The sequence below is a fragment of the Terrapene carolina genome, unplaced genomic scaffold (assembly GCF_002925995.2).
Source record: "Terrapene carolina triunguis isolate 2854851 unplaced genomic scaffold, T_m_triunguis-2.0 Scaffold96, whole genome shotgun sequence".
Lineage (NCBI taxonomy): Eukaryota > Metazoa > Chordata > Testudines > Emydidae > Terrapene > Terrapene triunguis.
Window position 1 is genome coordinate 56,700,593 of NW_020664447.1, and position 15,319 is coordinate 56,715,911.

General features: G+C 38.9%; 1 protein-coding gene across 2 annotated transcripts in view; it reads right to left on the reverse strand.

Annotated features, from left to right (window-relative positions):
- RALGAPA1 (Ral GTPase activating protein catalytic alpha subunit 1) overlaps nucleotides 1-15,319 on the reverse strand; it is a 240,762-nt gene that overhangs the window by 36,843 nt on the left and 188,600 nt on the right. For both annotated transcript variants that reach the window (XM_024195992.3, XM_026651454.2), the window contains exons 37-38: nucleotides 5,648-5,806; nucleotides 3,028-3,155 (exon numbers count right to left, since the gene is read on the reverse strand). In XM_024195992.3, coding sequence (XP_024051760.2) covers nucleotides 3,028-3,155; nucleotides 5,648-5,806 — 287 coding nt within the window. The remainder of the gene's footprint in view (nucleotides 1-3,027; nucleotides 3,156-5,647; nucleotides 5,807-15,319) is intronic.

Genomic DNA, 15,319 nt, shown 5'->3' on the forward strand with positions numbered 1-15,319 from the left:
TCCCAGCAAGCATGTATGTGTTTGAATAACTGGGGCTCTAGAGACCTCCACCTTGGCTTTTTATATCACCAAAAAGCCCCTTCCGGATATGGAGAAGTACACAGCTGGGTATCACCTGACCAACAGTAATCCAAAAATGTCTTCCAGGTAGCATATAGTACATACTGAATGAGGACATGGCATGGTGGGATGAATATCAGACTGGAGTCAGACTCCTGTGTTCTAATCATGGCTTTAAAATCAACTACTACAGTGGTTTTGAACAACTTTAACATCGCTCTCTCAATTTCTCCATCTTCAAAAAGGAGAGAATACTCAACTACAGGGCACAGCTGCCAACTTTCACGTGGTAAATAAGCACCCCGACAAGCCAAAAACCAAGCTAATCCCATTTCAAGACAAGGCCAAAACAAGCCAATCCCTAAGAACCCCAACACTCTATATGACTAGATCTCCTCGGGGTGCAGTCTGGGACTGTGGTGGGCCTGCTGTGCACCCCTGACTCTCTCCCCCACTTGCTCCTGCTTGCCCCCCCTTGCCCCTGCTTGCCAGGAGCTGATTAAAAAAAAGAAGCAACAAGCTACAAGCCAAAAACTAGCCAACAAGCAACTCCCAAGCCAATTAAGCCAAAAACAAGCCCAATTTCTCCATTTTTTTCGCGGGGTTGGCATGTCTGCTACAGGGTTTGAAGAACGTCTCTGACACTCATTTGCCAGAACACTGATCTAGTCTGTCATGACCTGCCCCCTCAAAACCCAGTCTAATTTAATTATTATTGCCCCATCTTCAATGTCATCAATAAATCACAATGCTGCCCCCAATTAAATCTGCCCCTCCCGTCCAAACAAAACAAACAAATAAAAAGCAATTTGGTTCCGGCTACTTCTTTGCAGGGCTCTGTTGTGCTGCAACCACCCCACTGCTGGACATGCATAAGGTCCTTGACCTATCATAAACCTTTCCACCTAGGCCCTCTGCTCCTCTCTCCTGATTACCCTCTGAAAAGTAAAGGCTCCAACTAGTCTCTCTCTTTCATCCTCTCCCCTCCTAAAAATGGACTAGTATGCGTGGGCCACCCTGCTCCGTCTTTCTCCCTTTCCCTCCTTCTAAAGGAGCAGCAACAGGGCTATTCTGTCCTTCTCTTCTCCATAGAAGCAGGCAAGGGATTCACAGCCCAATTCACCAGAGAAAACATTTTATTCATCCTGGGAAAGTAGGTATTTGAAGCCCTGCTCACATCCCTCACAGAGGTATCATGAAGATTAGATAATGAAAGTGTTTGCATTTACAGTAGATAAAGCCTTTTATCTTCAAAGTATTATGAAGAGCAGTGAACACAACACATAATCCGAGCAGAGGCAGATGCCAATTCACACTATGTCACCAATTAATAATGAAGTCATTTAAAACCGGTACCCAGTACATTGACACTTAATGTGCATGCTAAATGGGGTCACAAATTCCAACAACATACAGAGAATACCTTTCATACTAAAGCAATGCTAATGATTTAAAATGATCAACATCCATATTTAAATGGTGACCACTGTATATAATAATGATGTATTATATGTAGATAAGCAACTACAATTAGGAGCACAGAATCTGCAATCTTTGTAGGAATTCTCCCAGTATATATAACCTTCAGGTCCTGGACAATTTCAGGGCACTGAATTTACAAACCTGCAGGTTAAGTCTGTGGGATTTGTTATATGCACAATACTCCTCACAAAAGCTCAGTTACACTGCTACTTTGCAGAGCACATAGAAGGTTATTTCAAGGCAAGTAACTTTCAACTGTCCAACCTGCATGGGTCAGTACACCCATAGGCCCCAGCTCTTTTGAGGTCAAATGACGGCAACACATTTGGAATTCCTAGTCCGAGACACAGGAAAAAATAAATAATCAGACCTCTTCAAAAGTGAAATAATGGTGCATCTGCATATCGATCAACCAAAACACTGCAGAAATGTCATTAAATGTGATCAATGTGATAGACCATCATCCATCTATAAATCTATATCATATGAAATGTGACAATAAAAGCAAAATTACACAACTACTACAAAGACAATTTCTAAAAGAATACAGAACATTTAAGTAATAGTCTATTGGCTGACAAATGCAAGGCAATAAATCTATACCGCAGGTAGAAGTTAACGTACAAAGTTGAAAAAAAATCTTAATTCAAATTTAAACTCTCCTGTTCATTACTTAAAATAGATACAACAAGAACATACATTTATTAGTTCAAAAACAATAATAGTAAAAGTCAATCTTAGAAAGGGGAGAAATGTAAAAAAATAAACCATTTACTATGTAATGATATATATATATATGGATAAAAGTATGTAGCTATATTCGATCAAGAGGTATCAATTTTTTTTTTTTTTTTAAAAGTGGACTAGCTTACCTCATGTTTTTATTTTCACTTCATGTTGTGCTGTAATCTTATTTTCTTAGGAGCTCCTTGTTCTGAAGTTTACAGAAATATAAAATTCCAACAGGAAAAGGTGATACACTTTTCAGTCTTCTCTACAAAGACATGCCTATGTAACTCTGATGATGGCCTAGTGTTCTTAACTGTATTATACAACTATGTATCAGGTACCATAATAATCAAGCTAATAAGCAGCAATAATAGAAAGTAATTTTTCTCTTTTTGAAACAAAAACAATCTGGATTGAAAAACAAAATTACACAATGTTAACAATGAACAAATATCTACTTTCATTAAAGGAACAAGTTGCTAATAATACCACAAATCAGCTCTTTTTGGAAAAATCTGTATATGAAATGGACTTGTATGTGAAACCGTCATTCCTTATTTAATAGCACTAAAGGGTCTTCATTTGGCAATTTTAAAGCATTAATCTGAAGTTTCTTAAAAAAAAATTGGTTTAAAATATATTCCCAGAATTGAATTGATAGAAATCTAAGGTTTAAAAAAAACAAAACCCATGAGAAAAATATCTTTAGCCCTGAAAAGTCAATGTATGTTAAAACTGTACAGGTGAAAAGGATACAAGTTTTGGTATAATGGAATCAGTGATTTCAGCGCTCGGCTTGCATTTATAGCTGTTGCACGAACCATAATAGGAAGAATTTTTCCATTAACAATAGCGCCATCGAAGAGTGGACCAAAGAATGGAACCTGAATCAGAAATTAATAAATTCAACCCTAATATGAAATCTCTGCTATAACAATTAGAAATCAACATTAACAATGGAGAGCTCATCATTCTTTTTCTTCCTCATCTCTGGTTAATCACAACAATTATTTGTGATAGACCTATTCTTTCATGAAAATACATAGCCATATAACTTGGTAACAGATAAAACAGAATGTGCAGAAAAATTAAGTAATCATTTGAATAGTGTGTCTCATACAGGCTTATTTTCAACATTTTCTGCCAAAAGCCTAATAGTAAGTCATATATGTGACACTTATGAAGTTCAAAGGCTAAGGGAGGGGAAATGATTACCCATTTAAAAAAAATTACATCTTTAGATACAGCATGAATCTGAAGTGTGGAACTATCTAAATGTGCACATAACTGTCATCTGACTATTATTGGATCTTTATCCACCACTCTCTTTTCCCCCATTTGTTGCTCTCATTTTTTATATCGTATCTACAATTAGACTGTATGCTTTTTGAAGCAGAAACCACACATGAAATCTTGACCCCCACTGAAGTCAATGGGAGTTTTGCTGTTGATTTGAAAATGGCAAGGATTTTACCCCCATGTCTACTTTGTGTGCGTACTGTACTTAGCACACTTTGGTAGATAAGTACATGAATAATAAAATCAGTCTGAATGCTTTTTGCTTATACGTTAAACAAATTAAAAATAAAAAAGTATGATTACAGGTGGAAGGCCTGATTCCCTATTTGCTCTCATGTGTTTCCTTCATTGTAGTATTTATCATGCTAACTTCATGTGAAACTCACTGATGTCAAATCTTGCATGTGTGTGTACATAATAGATTGATACATGGCTAACTACCAGATATGTCTGCAAATTCAGGCTTTGCATACACAAACTTATAAGCACAGTTTTATAAGTTAGGCTGAGACTAGCAGAAAGTTTGGGGATATACATATATTAAGGACCAAAAGTCCACAGAATTATCTGGCTCTAATATTTTGACATTATATTTTTCACTGACCAGTTAGCATCTGGGACTCCCCCATCACTCTGGAGCAGCTGTGTGTGGACCTCTGGGGATCTGTGGAGCACTTGCTGGTGTTTCACAGATAGAGGGCTTGTTACACAGTGCTGGGTCTCAAGTAAGAAGAGACCCAGCACTTTGTTTTTAGCTACTAAATAGCATCAAAAAAAGTAAAAATATATAAAATACCTTCCTTTTTGTGTATGTAAACAATTGCTGTAGTTGCCACCACAAGGATTTTATATGACTGTAAAAAGGAAGAGAGGTGGTCTATATGTGATCATAAATGGGAGAGATACCCAATAGGCAATCTGTCTGCTAAGATGTGATCCACACTACAAAAGAGTTTTAGTGCACTATTTTTGCCATTACTCAATTTTGAGAATCTTGAAGTTATCTAGTTCGATTGGTGAAGTCATTCATTTTCCATTTAATGGAAGATTCTATTAGGGCAAGGATGTTCCCTTCTTACTTAAAGCAATTAAAAATAGTAATAAAATATGGCAATAATGCAACCCCTCATACTTTCAAGTAAGAGAAAAATGTAGTTTTAATTAAAATGTGTGCATCCTTGGTAGTACCATACCATTTATGGCATTAGTTTTATCCTGAATACCATATGAATGCCACTACCATACCACACTCAGTGCCATATGGTTGACTTCATATTTCTCTCATGTAGCTTATTAGTATTCATATTTATAGTAAACAAAATCCAGTGTTGTAAAATACAAATCTGTAAATCCATGCAACTGACATCACACCTAAGAATTAAGCGATCCAACCATTCATTGCTGCTTCTAGTCCAACAGCTGCTCAATCCACATTGAATGTGGAATCTGGTGCCGTTAAAGAGCATGGCTATGAGACAGGGAGGCAACCACACTAAGTCCGAGTTCAACAAAATATTTAAGCATATGCCTTACTTTAAGCAAGACAAATAGTCCCTTTAAAGCCAACATGCTTAAATACCTTTCTGAATCTGGGCCTGAATTCCTGTGTGGCAGTCTAAAGGAAAGGTAGAAATGGCTGAGAGAGGAAGGAAAGGAAAGTGGTAATACTGAATGGAGCAAGGAGGAAGAGGTAGCCAGCTCAGGACAAAGAACTAGGATTTGGATTCATGTGCTGATACAACACAATACAAATCTAACAAACCAGACTAAATTTAATTTAATCTAATCTCAGAGTTCAAGTGACTACATAAAATACTCTAACCTTTGTTGTTGCAGTTTATATTAGTTATCAGAACTGCTTGATGGGATTATGGGCCTTTTGTTCACAGTTGCTTATTTTCCTCTCTGCACCGCACTCAGTACACGTGACTTTTATCTTGTAGCTATTACTACTGTCATTATTAAAGAAGGATTACCTTGTTGGATTAAATATGTCACACCATAAAAAACAACAACATATATTTAAATAACCCAAAAGTTAGTCAACACATGAGGGGAAAACAAAAGAAATTTTTACCTCTGGTTTTTTCATGATCTGGATACTGAACATGTGATTTTTCATTGGATAGATAACAATAAGAACATCACCGAATTCTGTAGGAATTATTCCTCTCCTGTAGTCTCGAGTATGCTCTGACCAGACAATGTGCACTTCGTCATTTCCTAAATGTCTTAGCTGGAAAAAGAAGGGAAAAACAAAATTTTTAACAGCTGAGTACACAGTACTGCAGCTGTACAGATATAGCCAAGGCTTGTATTCCAAATGACAATGAACTGAAGAAGAATTTGTGGGGTGCAGAGAGAGGACACATCCAAACCACATTGCAATGTCCCTGATTTAGATGCAAGTCAAAGCAAACATTCACAATTAGGTCTGTTTAGTATGTTGATGTCAGGTATGACTTTTTTTAAATGAACAGCTGTGACAATATAGAATATTTCCAAGTTAAATCTACAATTTTCCCTAATAAAATTGGTAGAAGATGCTCAGTGGCTTGTATTTGACTTACCAAAATACTTTAAATCTTCACACCAAGATTAACAGGGACTAAGTTTGTAAGTGTGAAATCTTTCTATATCAATTCTCAAAAGCAGTTTGAATGAATCTGTGGCTACAAGATCTGTATTTGAGGAATCTGGAACTTTGCTCCTCTTGCCAGACTGGAAATGGGCTACCATCAAATAAAATAATCATAGAGAAAAACGTAATCTGGATTTTCCATGGCTCCAAAAACCACTGAAACTAAGTATTTATTTTTTCTTGAAGCCTGAATACCCTTGCAAATTTTCAATGGCCAGAAGTTTCAAAATGTGCACCACTGAAACCATTCGGAACAATAATATACTAGGTTAAAAGAAATACTTTTAACTCATTTAGGATGTGACTTTCAAAACTGCTCACGATTGGCTGAACTCTTCCATTAAGTCAGTGGTAAACTCCAATCATCTTTCATGAAAGTAGAATTAGGCCAATGATGAACACTTTTGAAAATCTCAACCTTATGCTCCAAAATTCACCTTCTGTTAAAATGTGTTCTTTCCTGAAAAGTCATTGTAAAAATGGCATGAGGTGGCTCCGTGTTATTATTTCTCAATGGATTTCCTGATCTAATGTGTTCAGTGTATAGCTAAAATGATGTTTCCTCCCACTAAGTGACAGCCCTGAAAACTCAACCTGGCAACTGAGAAAGCGAACTGCTTTCCCTCTCGCACATCACCACCAATAACAAAGGTTGTATGTGACAAATTAAGTCTTCAGTTACACCTTTTCAATCCCATATTATACCACAGATGACATTTCTGTTGGCCCATTGCCTTCATTTAGCTTACACAGCGTTACCTGTAAACTATTTTGTAAACTATTCTGTTGATGCTACTCAAGGAACAGAATCCAACTCACTCTTTGAACTGGGCTGGCTCTGCATTGATAAGAGTAAGAAGTAGTCAGCAGATACTACCCTGAACAAAACAAAACAAAACAACAAACACACACACGCATACACACACACACACGTTAAATAAGAAAGGGCCTCTTTTACACAGTCATTTTAAGAGCATATCTGTACTTTAAATAAAAGTAAAACCTATGCAGCATCTCTGGATAATAAACAGATACCACTGAGTAGAGGATGATTTAACAATATAACCTACAAACCTCCTAGAATACTACTTAGGATTTACTTAAAAGGGGGTAAATTTTAGGGCTTAAACAGGTTGTTAGTGGCCTTCTTTGCATTATTACAAGTTTGTGCTGTTCTCTGTTGGTTTGTAACTGGATATAAGAGTTTTTAAAATAAAGACTCAGTGAAAAGCGACACTCACATTTCTAGCAGACATGGAGGATGTTCTTGTGGCCCAGTACTGTACTGAACCTACATCTCCTAAGTCTCAATTCCTGACTCTGACACAGATTTCTTGTATGATCCTGAACAAGTCAATTCTCTCTCAGGGCCACATAAAACAGTTACTTACCCTACAGTGACTGGTTCTTCAGGATGTATTGTCCACACAGAGTTGCACTCTGATGTGCGTGTGCCCCATGCACACAAGATGATTTTTTTTTGTCCATGGGGGCCACACCTGCACCTTAGCACTCCTTATAACAGAGTGTATAAAGGGTGAGGTAGCTGAAACCCACACTCAGTTCCTTCAGTCAGAATCTCATAGGAGCAGGACTCTGATTAGCAGGGAAGGAAGGCAGGCTATGGAATCTGTGTGAACATATCTTGAAGAAGCACAGTTACTGTAGGGTAAGCTGTGGTTCTCTCTTCTTCTAGTGAGTGTCCAGATTCCACTCTTGGTGACCTACAAGCAATTGCCTAGAAGTGGATTAGAGGAGTTCTATTTGAACGAAGATTGTAAGAATGCCCTACCAAAGCTAGCATCTGATCTGGATTGCTTGTACCAGGCAATAGAGAATGGTAAATCATAGAATCATAGAAATGTAGGACTGGAAGGGACCTCACTAGGTCATCTAGTCCAGACCCCTGCACTAAGGTAGGACTAAGTATTATCTAGACCAGGGGTAGGCAACCTATGGCACACGTGTGCCGAAGGCGGCAGGCAAGCTGATTTTCAGTGGCACTCACACTGCCCAGGTCCTGGCCACCGGTCCAGGGGGCTCTGCATTTTAAATTTAATTTTAAATGAAGCTTCTTAAAAATTTTAAAAACCTTATTTACTTTACATACAATAGTTTAGTTATATATTATAGACTTATAGAAACAGACCTTCTAAAACCATTAAAATGTATTACTGGCATGAGAAACCTTAAATTAGAGTGAATAAATGAAGACTCGGTACACCGCTTCTGAAAGGTTGCCGACCCCTGATCTAGATCATCCCTGATAGCAGTTTGTCTACCCTGTTCTTAAAAACCCCCCAAATGACTGAGATTCCACAACCTCCCTAGGCAATTTTTCTAGTGCTTAACTACCCTTACAGTTAGGAAGCAATGTCTGACATTGTTGCAATTTAAGCCTCATCACTCCTTGTCCTGTCCTCAGCTGTTAAGGAGAACAATTTATCACCTTTTCTTTTTAACAATCTTTTACGTATTTGAACACTGCTATCATATCCCCTCCCCCCCATCTTCTCTTGACTAAACAAACCCATTTTTTTTTTCAGTCTTTTCAATCCAATGCATGGATCAAGCTCCATGTTGCTGCCATACATCTCTCGGATATGGGGGATGTAAAGTGCAGAGGTCACTTTAGTTCTAGTGGAATGATCCCCAATACATCCAGGGGAATTTTCTTAATCAAATGGTTAACAAGTCCTATTACAGTCAGACCCACTTAGTCTCTGAGGTGACATGGGTTGTCCCTTAATCCTCTCAACAAATGCCATAAAGAGTAAAGGCATACACCTGAATGGCCTAGTCCTATGTAAATAAAAGGACAATGCTCTTACAACATTGAGCATGTGGAGTTTTATTTCATCTCGGAAAGAGAGCAGTTTATGGAAGAAAACGGGGAGATGAATTGACTGACTGATGTGAAAATTGGAAACTACCTTAGGCAGAGAAGTTGGGTGAGGCCTCAGAGTGGCGCTGTCCTTGTGAAAGATCATATATGGGGGACCTGCCATGAAAGCCTAGATCTCTTCCATCTTCCTACCTGATATGATGGCTACCAGAAAAACTGTTTTCATTAACAGGTGGTAGAAAGAGCAGGTAGCATAGGCTCAAATGTGGACCCATCAAGTCCTGTTAAGGTCCCAGAAAAAAAGAGGGTTTCTTGACTGGTGGGAAAGCATGAGTTGAGGTCTCTTAGAAATGTCATCCTTGTGGGATGTGAGAAGACTGTGTGATCTTGGACAGACAGATGATTATCACAGATTGCTGCCAGGTGCATGCTTATTGAGCTGAAGGACAATCCCAATTGCTTTAGTTAAAGTAGATAGTCCAATACTGATTAAATTAAACCTTCAATGGTGAGTTGTTGCTGAAATGCCAAAATAGAAAACTGTTTGAAATCTGGTTGAAGGTTTTCTGCTTTCCAGCAAAATGTCTTGAATGGTAGCAGAACAGTTTCTCTGTGTATATCCATCCATCTAACATCCAAGCTGTCAGGTCTAGGGACACTGGGTCAAGGTGTAGGATCCAAGCACTATCCTGGGAAAACAGGTTGCGGCAGGACATATAGGTGACCTGTGTTCATAGTGACAGTCAGTAAATCTGAATACCAGAATTGTGTGGTCCATACCAGAACTATCATGATAACGTGATTGGCATCTTGTCTCAGCTTCCTGGAGCCCATGGTATGAGAAAGGTGTCCATGAGGGAGCCCAGGGTTGGGTACTCTCTGGAATAGAACATGTAGAATTTGTTTTTCTAAAATATTGCAAATGAGTCCACATTTTGGAAACCCCCATCTATACATACCATATGATGGGGGCTAATTTAGCTACAAGTAATCAGGAAAGAGATCTTGGAGTCATCGGGGATAGTTCTCTGAAGACGTCCACGCAGTGTGCAGCAGCAGTCAAAAAAGCAAACAGGATGTTAGGAATCATTCAAAAAGGGATAGAGAATAAGACGGAGAATATCTTATTGCCCTTATATAAATCCATGGTATGCCCACATCTTGAATACTGCGTACAGATGTAGTCTCCTCATCTCAAAAAAGATATACTGGCATTAGAAAAGGTTCAGAGAAGGGCAACTAAAATGATTAGGGGTTTAGAATGGGTCCCATATGAAGAGAGATTAAAGAGGCTAGGACTTTTCAGCTTGGAAAAGAGGAGACTAAGGGGGGATATGACAGAGGTATATAAAATCATGAGTGGCGTGGAGAAAGTGAATAAGGAAAAGTTATTTACTTGTTCCCATAATATAAGAACTAGGGGCCACCAAATGAAATTAATAGGCAACAGGTTTAAAACAAATAAAAGGAAGTTGTTCTTCAAACAGCGCACAGTCAACATTGCCTGAGGAGCTTGTGAAGGCCAGGACTATAAAAGAGGGTTTAAAAGAGAACTAGATAAATTCATGGAGGTTAAGTCCATTAATGGCTATTAGCCAGGATGGGTAAGGAATGGTGTCCTTAGCCTCTGTTTGTCAGAAGGTGGAGATGGATGGCAGGAGAGAGATCACTTGATCATTACCTGTTAGGTTCACTCCCTCTGGGGCACCTGGCATTGGCTACTGTTGGTAGACAGGATACTGGGCTGAATGGACCTTTGGTCTGACCCAATATGGCCGTTCTTACGTTCTTATCAACTGAAACTCACTACCAAATACCAATGAGCCCCTTGTTCTCATGCACTGGGATGCTGTTAGGGTCACAAGAGGTCCCTGAAGAGGAATGGAGCAGACTGAAACTGGATGGGATACCTCATGCGGATTATCTTGAGGACTCTAACAGTCCAAAGTTATCCCAGTCCAAGCCTACTGGAATTAAGAAAGGTAGTTGCGAAAAGATGTCTTGGAAGTGGATCCCAAGTGTTCCAACCAAATTCTCGATAAGCGAGTCAAAACTGGATCTTGCCTGGTGCCTTAGATTGTGGGGCAAGCCAAGGACAAGGCAGATGGTCACCTCAAGTGAAATCATTAACTTCCTTAGGGTCTCCGAGGACCATTTCTGTGGCTAATATTGAGACAGTAGTCTGTCTTAAAATGATTTTTTGCCTTTGATGTTTCCTCTTTGGGGCTGTGACATATAGCCCTAAGGACCTTATGAATGCCCTCGAGTCTTTTAGTATATGGAGTGCTTCATCCATGCCACTATTAAAGAGCTCACTGCCCTCAAATGGGTGGTCTCCTATAACGGCTTGGACCTCCCTCCAATCTTCTCATTGCCGCAGCAGTGCCCATTGTCCTGTCTGCAGCATCTGATGCATCGAGTGTAGCCTCTAACACTGTTCAAGCTGTGAGCTGGCCCTCATGAGGGATTTCCGTTCTTCATTCTGGTCCTTCAGTAGCCTCTCTATGAAGTTAGAAAGTCTGCCCAAAGCAGGACATTGTATTTCAAAAGCAATGATAATTTGCTACTTTTATTTGCAGACTTGCTGAGAAATATATTTTCCTCCCAAAGAGATCTAATTTCTTTGGGTTGTTTTCCCAAGAAGTAGATTTGGGTTGCTCTGGTTGCTATGATTCTTCTTGAGTTGTCTGAACCACGAGAATATTGGGGGAAAAGATGTTGACAGAAATATTCGTCTGGTGCAGATACAGAGTCCTCAAGTGACCGAAGTCAAAGTCTCAGTTGGTGTCAAGGATGTGGGCAGTATTGTAGTGATGGGTCTTGGTAGAGAAGTATTCAGTGCCATGGTTCTCAGTGCAGAGGCAGACAGTACCAAAGTACTCTGTGCTAGGAGATTTGGTGTCATGGTCAGTGACTTGCTGATGGTACTGGAGGCAGTACGGTTCTTGGCGTGGGAAAGACCACTGGTGCTGGCTTGGGTTTCAGTGGAGGCACACAGAGATGGGACACCATTTCTTTAGGCATTTAGAAGAGTAAGCCTTAGGGGAGGCTTTCCATCCCCCATTTAGGTGCCTGTCCTGATCCCCAGAGCGATGCTCCTTACAGACCCTTTCTGAAGATGTCACCAATGCCACTGGGGCTTATGAGGTTTCACAGGAGCCTGGGGTGGTGTCTTGGCTCACCAGGACATTCAGTGCATGGGATGCGCCTGGTACCTAGAGCTTCTTGGAAGGTCTGCTAGGGTCCAGTGGAGCTTGCATGGACACTTCCAGGCGGAAGAGTTTCAGTTTTGCCTCCCTTGCAGCAGTTTAACACACACAAAGGACACAAGGCACAGTCAACCTGTAGAACTCATTGCGAGGGAATATTGTGAAGGCAAAAGTATAATAGGGTTCACAAAAGAATTAGATAAGTTCTTGGAGAATAGGTCCATGAATGGCTATTAGCCAAGATGGTCAGGGATGCAACGCCATGCTCTGGGTATCTTAGCCACTGCCTGCCAGAAGCTGGAAGTGGACGACAGGGGATGGATCAATCGATAATTGCCCTGTTTTGTTCATTCCCTCTGAAACCTGGCATTGGCCGCTGTTGGAAGACAGTATACTGGGCTAGATGGACCACTGGGGTCTGACCCAGTATGCCCATTCTTATGCTTTTTGAATCCTCTTGGAGAAGGACTTGTAAACTGGGCAGTGCTCCAAAGCACAACTCTCTTTCAGGCAGTATGGGCATTGGGAGTGTCCATCATTCACCAACATTGCTGCTTCAGAGAAGAGGCAAATCTTGAACCCCTGCAACTTGAAGTCAAACATTTTAAGTTCTTGTAGGGAGTAGGCCCTTGTACAAGGGAAAGGAAACCTATCACTACTCTGAATAAATCTAAAGTTTTGGAGGGTTTTTTTTTAAGCCAGTAGGCAAAGAAAATTTATCTAAGTTAACTAACTACAGAAATGAACCAGCTCAGAGCAAGGGATGTGGACTTTACAAGGTTTTGTCTTGCTGCCATAGGTGGTAAGAAGAAAATTAGTGAGAGTTGTGGCTTCCCCAGCCTTTATACTCTCTGCTATAGGGAGTGAGAGGGTGCCCAGGGTGCATGTGTGGCCCCAACAGACACAGCTATTTAAAATAATCCAATCTTCTGAGCCTAGGATGCAAATGCACCAAGAGTGGAATCCGTGTGGACAATCACTCAAAGATTATGTTTATAAATTGTCATAGCATAATTGAAGTCAATGGAGTTATGAAAATTTACACCAGATGAGGATGTGGCCCTTTGTGCCTCAGTTCCCCACTTGAAAATTGGGGTAATAACGCTCCCCCCCCCCATGCTTTGTCTTGCCCATTTAGATCATAAGCTCTTCAGGACTGAGACTGGTCTCTTCTTATGTGCATGAACAGTGGCTAGCATAATGGAACCCCAATCTGAGTTGGGGATTAAAGGCACGACCATATACAAATGATTAAACAATAGAAAGATAATTTATCCATTTCAGCTACAGTATATGCTTTGAACCTCTTCTCCATTGTTAAAAATAAGTAAAAACACTCAACAATTTGGAAAAGCCAAGTTATCTGCAATTTTAAATCAAAATACTTTAAAATATTCTTACTATATAGCCATCACCATGTGTCAGCTTTCCTAATATGTTTATGTTAACTGAATACAAAAGAAATGTGAAATAAATATAACCAGAAGGGATGATCAAATCTAATTTTGATACATTAGTGTCATATGCTGTACATGTTACAATACCAGCCAGACTTAATACTAAGCTGCAGGCTACACTGAGATTTCCAAATGGCAGATTGTTCTAAGTGATACCAAGTATAATTGAAGTAATAAATGATAGAAAAAGCAAAGCACACTGTCAGGAAAAATTTAAGTATTTACTTTTTAAAATTAAATGAGTTAGGTTTGGAAAGGAAAGACAACTGAAATAATGCAGGGCTCAATTTACAGAAAATTCCTTTTATTTATCTCTTGCATTAACCCTTGAACTCTTGCCAAAATTATTTGTAATTTCTAGTACCCACTTATCTAAAGAAGGAAAGGGGAATAAAACTATTTCCTTTTATAATGAAAGCTAGTCTTCAAATTATATTTTGTTTACTTCAAAAATAAAGTTCACTAGAGAAGTACAGGAGGAATACAACACAGCAGAAAATTTAGGAAGCAGCTTCTTATTGCAGCTACTTTTGGCAAAGTTACATGTATTCAGCGTCTATCTAAGGCACCTTCAAATATTTGGTTAAATTCTTCATAAAAATGTTGTTTTAACACTAATTTTTTTACTCCTGTAAAATAATAATGGATGCAATTAATTGCAATTTTATAAAAATACTAATATTGCACTAATGGCCATGCTTTATGGCCTTATGCCTTTAATCACCCAGTTTGTATTAAAATCAAAGCAAAACAATTAGCTATGAATTATAGGTCTATAATTCTTTTGAAGGGCTTTGACAATGTCAAACTAAGCTTGAGTCATTTATATAGTCACCAAAAGTTTCAGCTGGATTAACAGGCTAATAATTAGAAAATGACCTTTTTTGTTTTAACACCATATGTATAATATATTAATTAAGACACTTTCACACCCTCCCACTCCAAATTTCCTCAAAGTGCTAGAAGTAGCTAGACAGGGGGTAAGCTGCATGGGCGAATCTGTGATATCACTCCCATTGTGACTTGTGAGATTTTAGAATTCTATCTTAATTTTGACACTTTCATTATGCTTCTTTTGTAACTGTATTTAAAATAATATTTTCTATTTTGACATATCCTTTCACTTAGAAAAATTCAAAGATGACGGATAAATTTTAATCCGATCTCAGAACTCCAAAACACTCCCTTCTCTTCCTTTTCAATTCATCTTCTTTTCTGCTCCCTGTTATCTCGACTCCAGTGTTTCTGAGATAGCCAAGATACTTAAAATTTTATTTACTATTCAGAAAGATTGATAGAAAATAAGTTTTAAATTGGCCTGGCATCTGAAGCACTAGAATCTTGATGCTGCAGTGGTTGGGCTGGCAGGAAGAAGTTTTATTTTAATTAAATTTAATTTCCATTTATAAGATGAACCTATCTTCTACCTCTAGGCACATTACAATATAGAAACCAGCAACAATTCTTCAGCCAACCAAAGTACAATAAATAACACTTAAAAACATGGCTAAACACATTCAAAATCCTCAGTGACAGTTCAAGATCCCAGGTCTTCTTCCACACAATTAGAGTATGTCTACGCTGTAAAAACAAAACA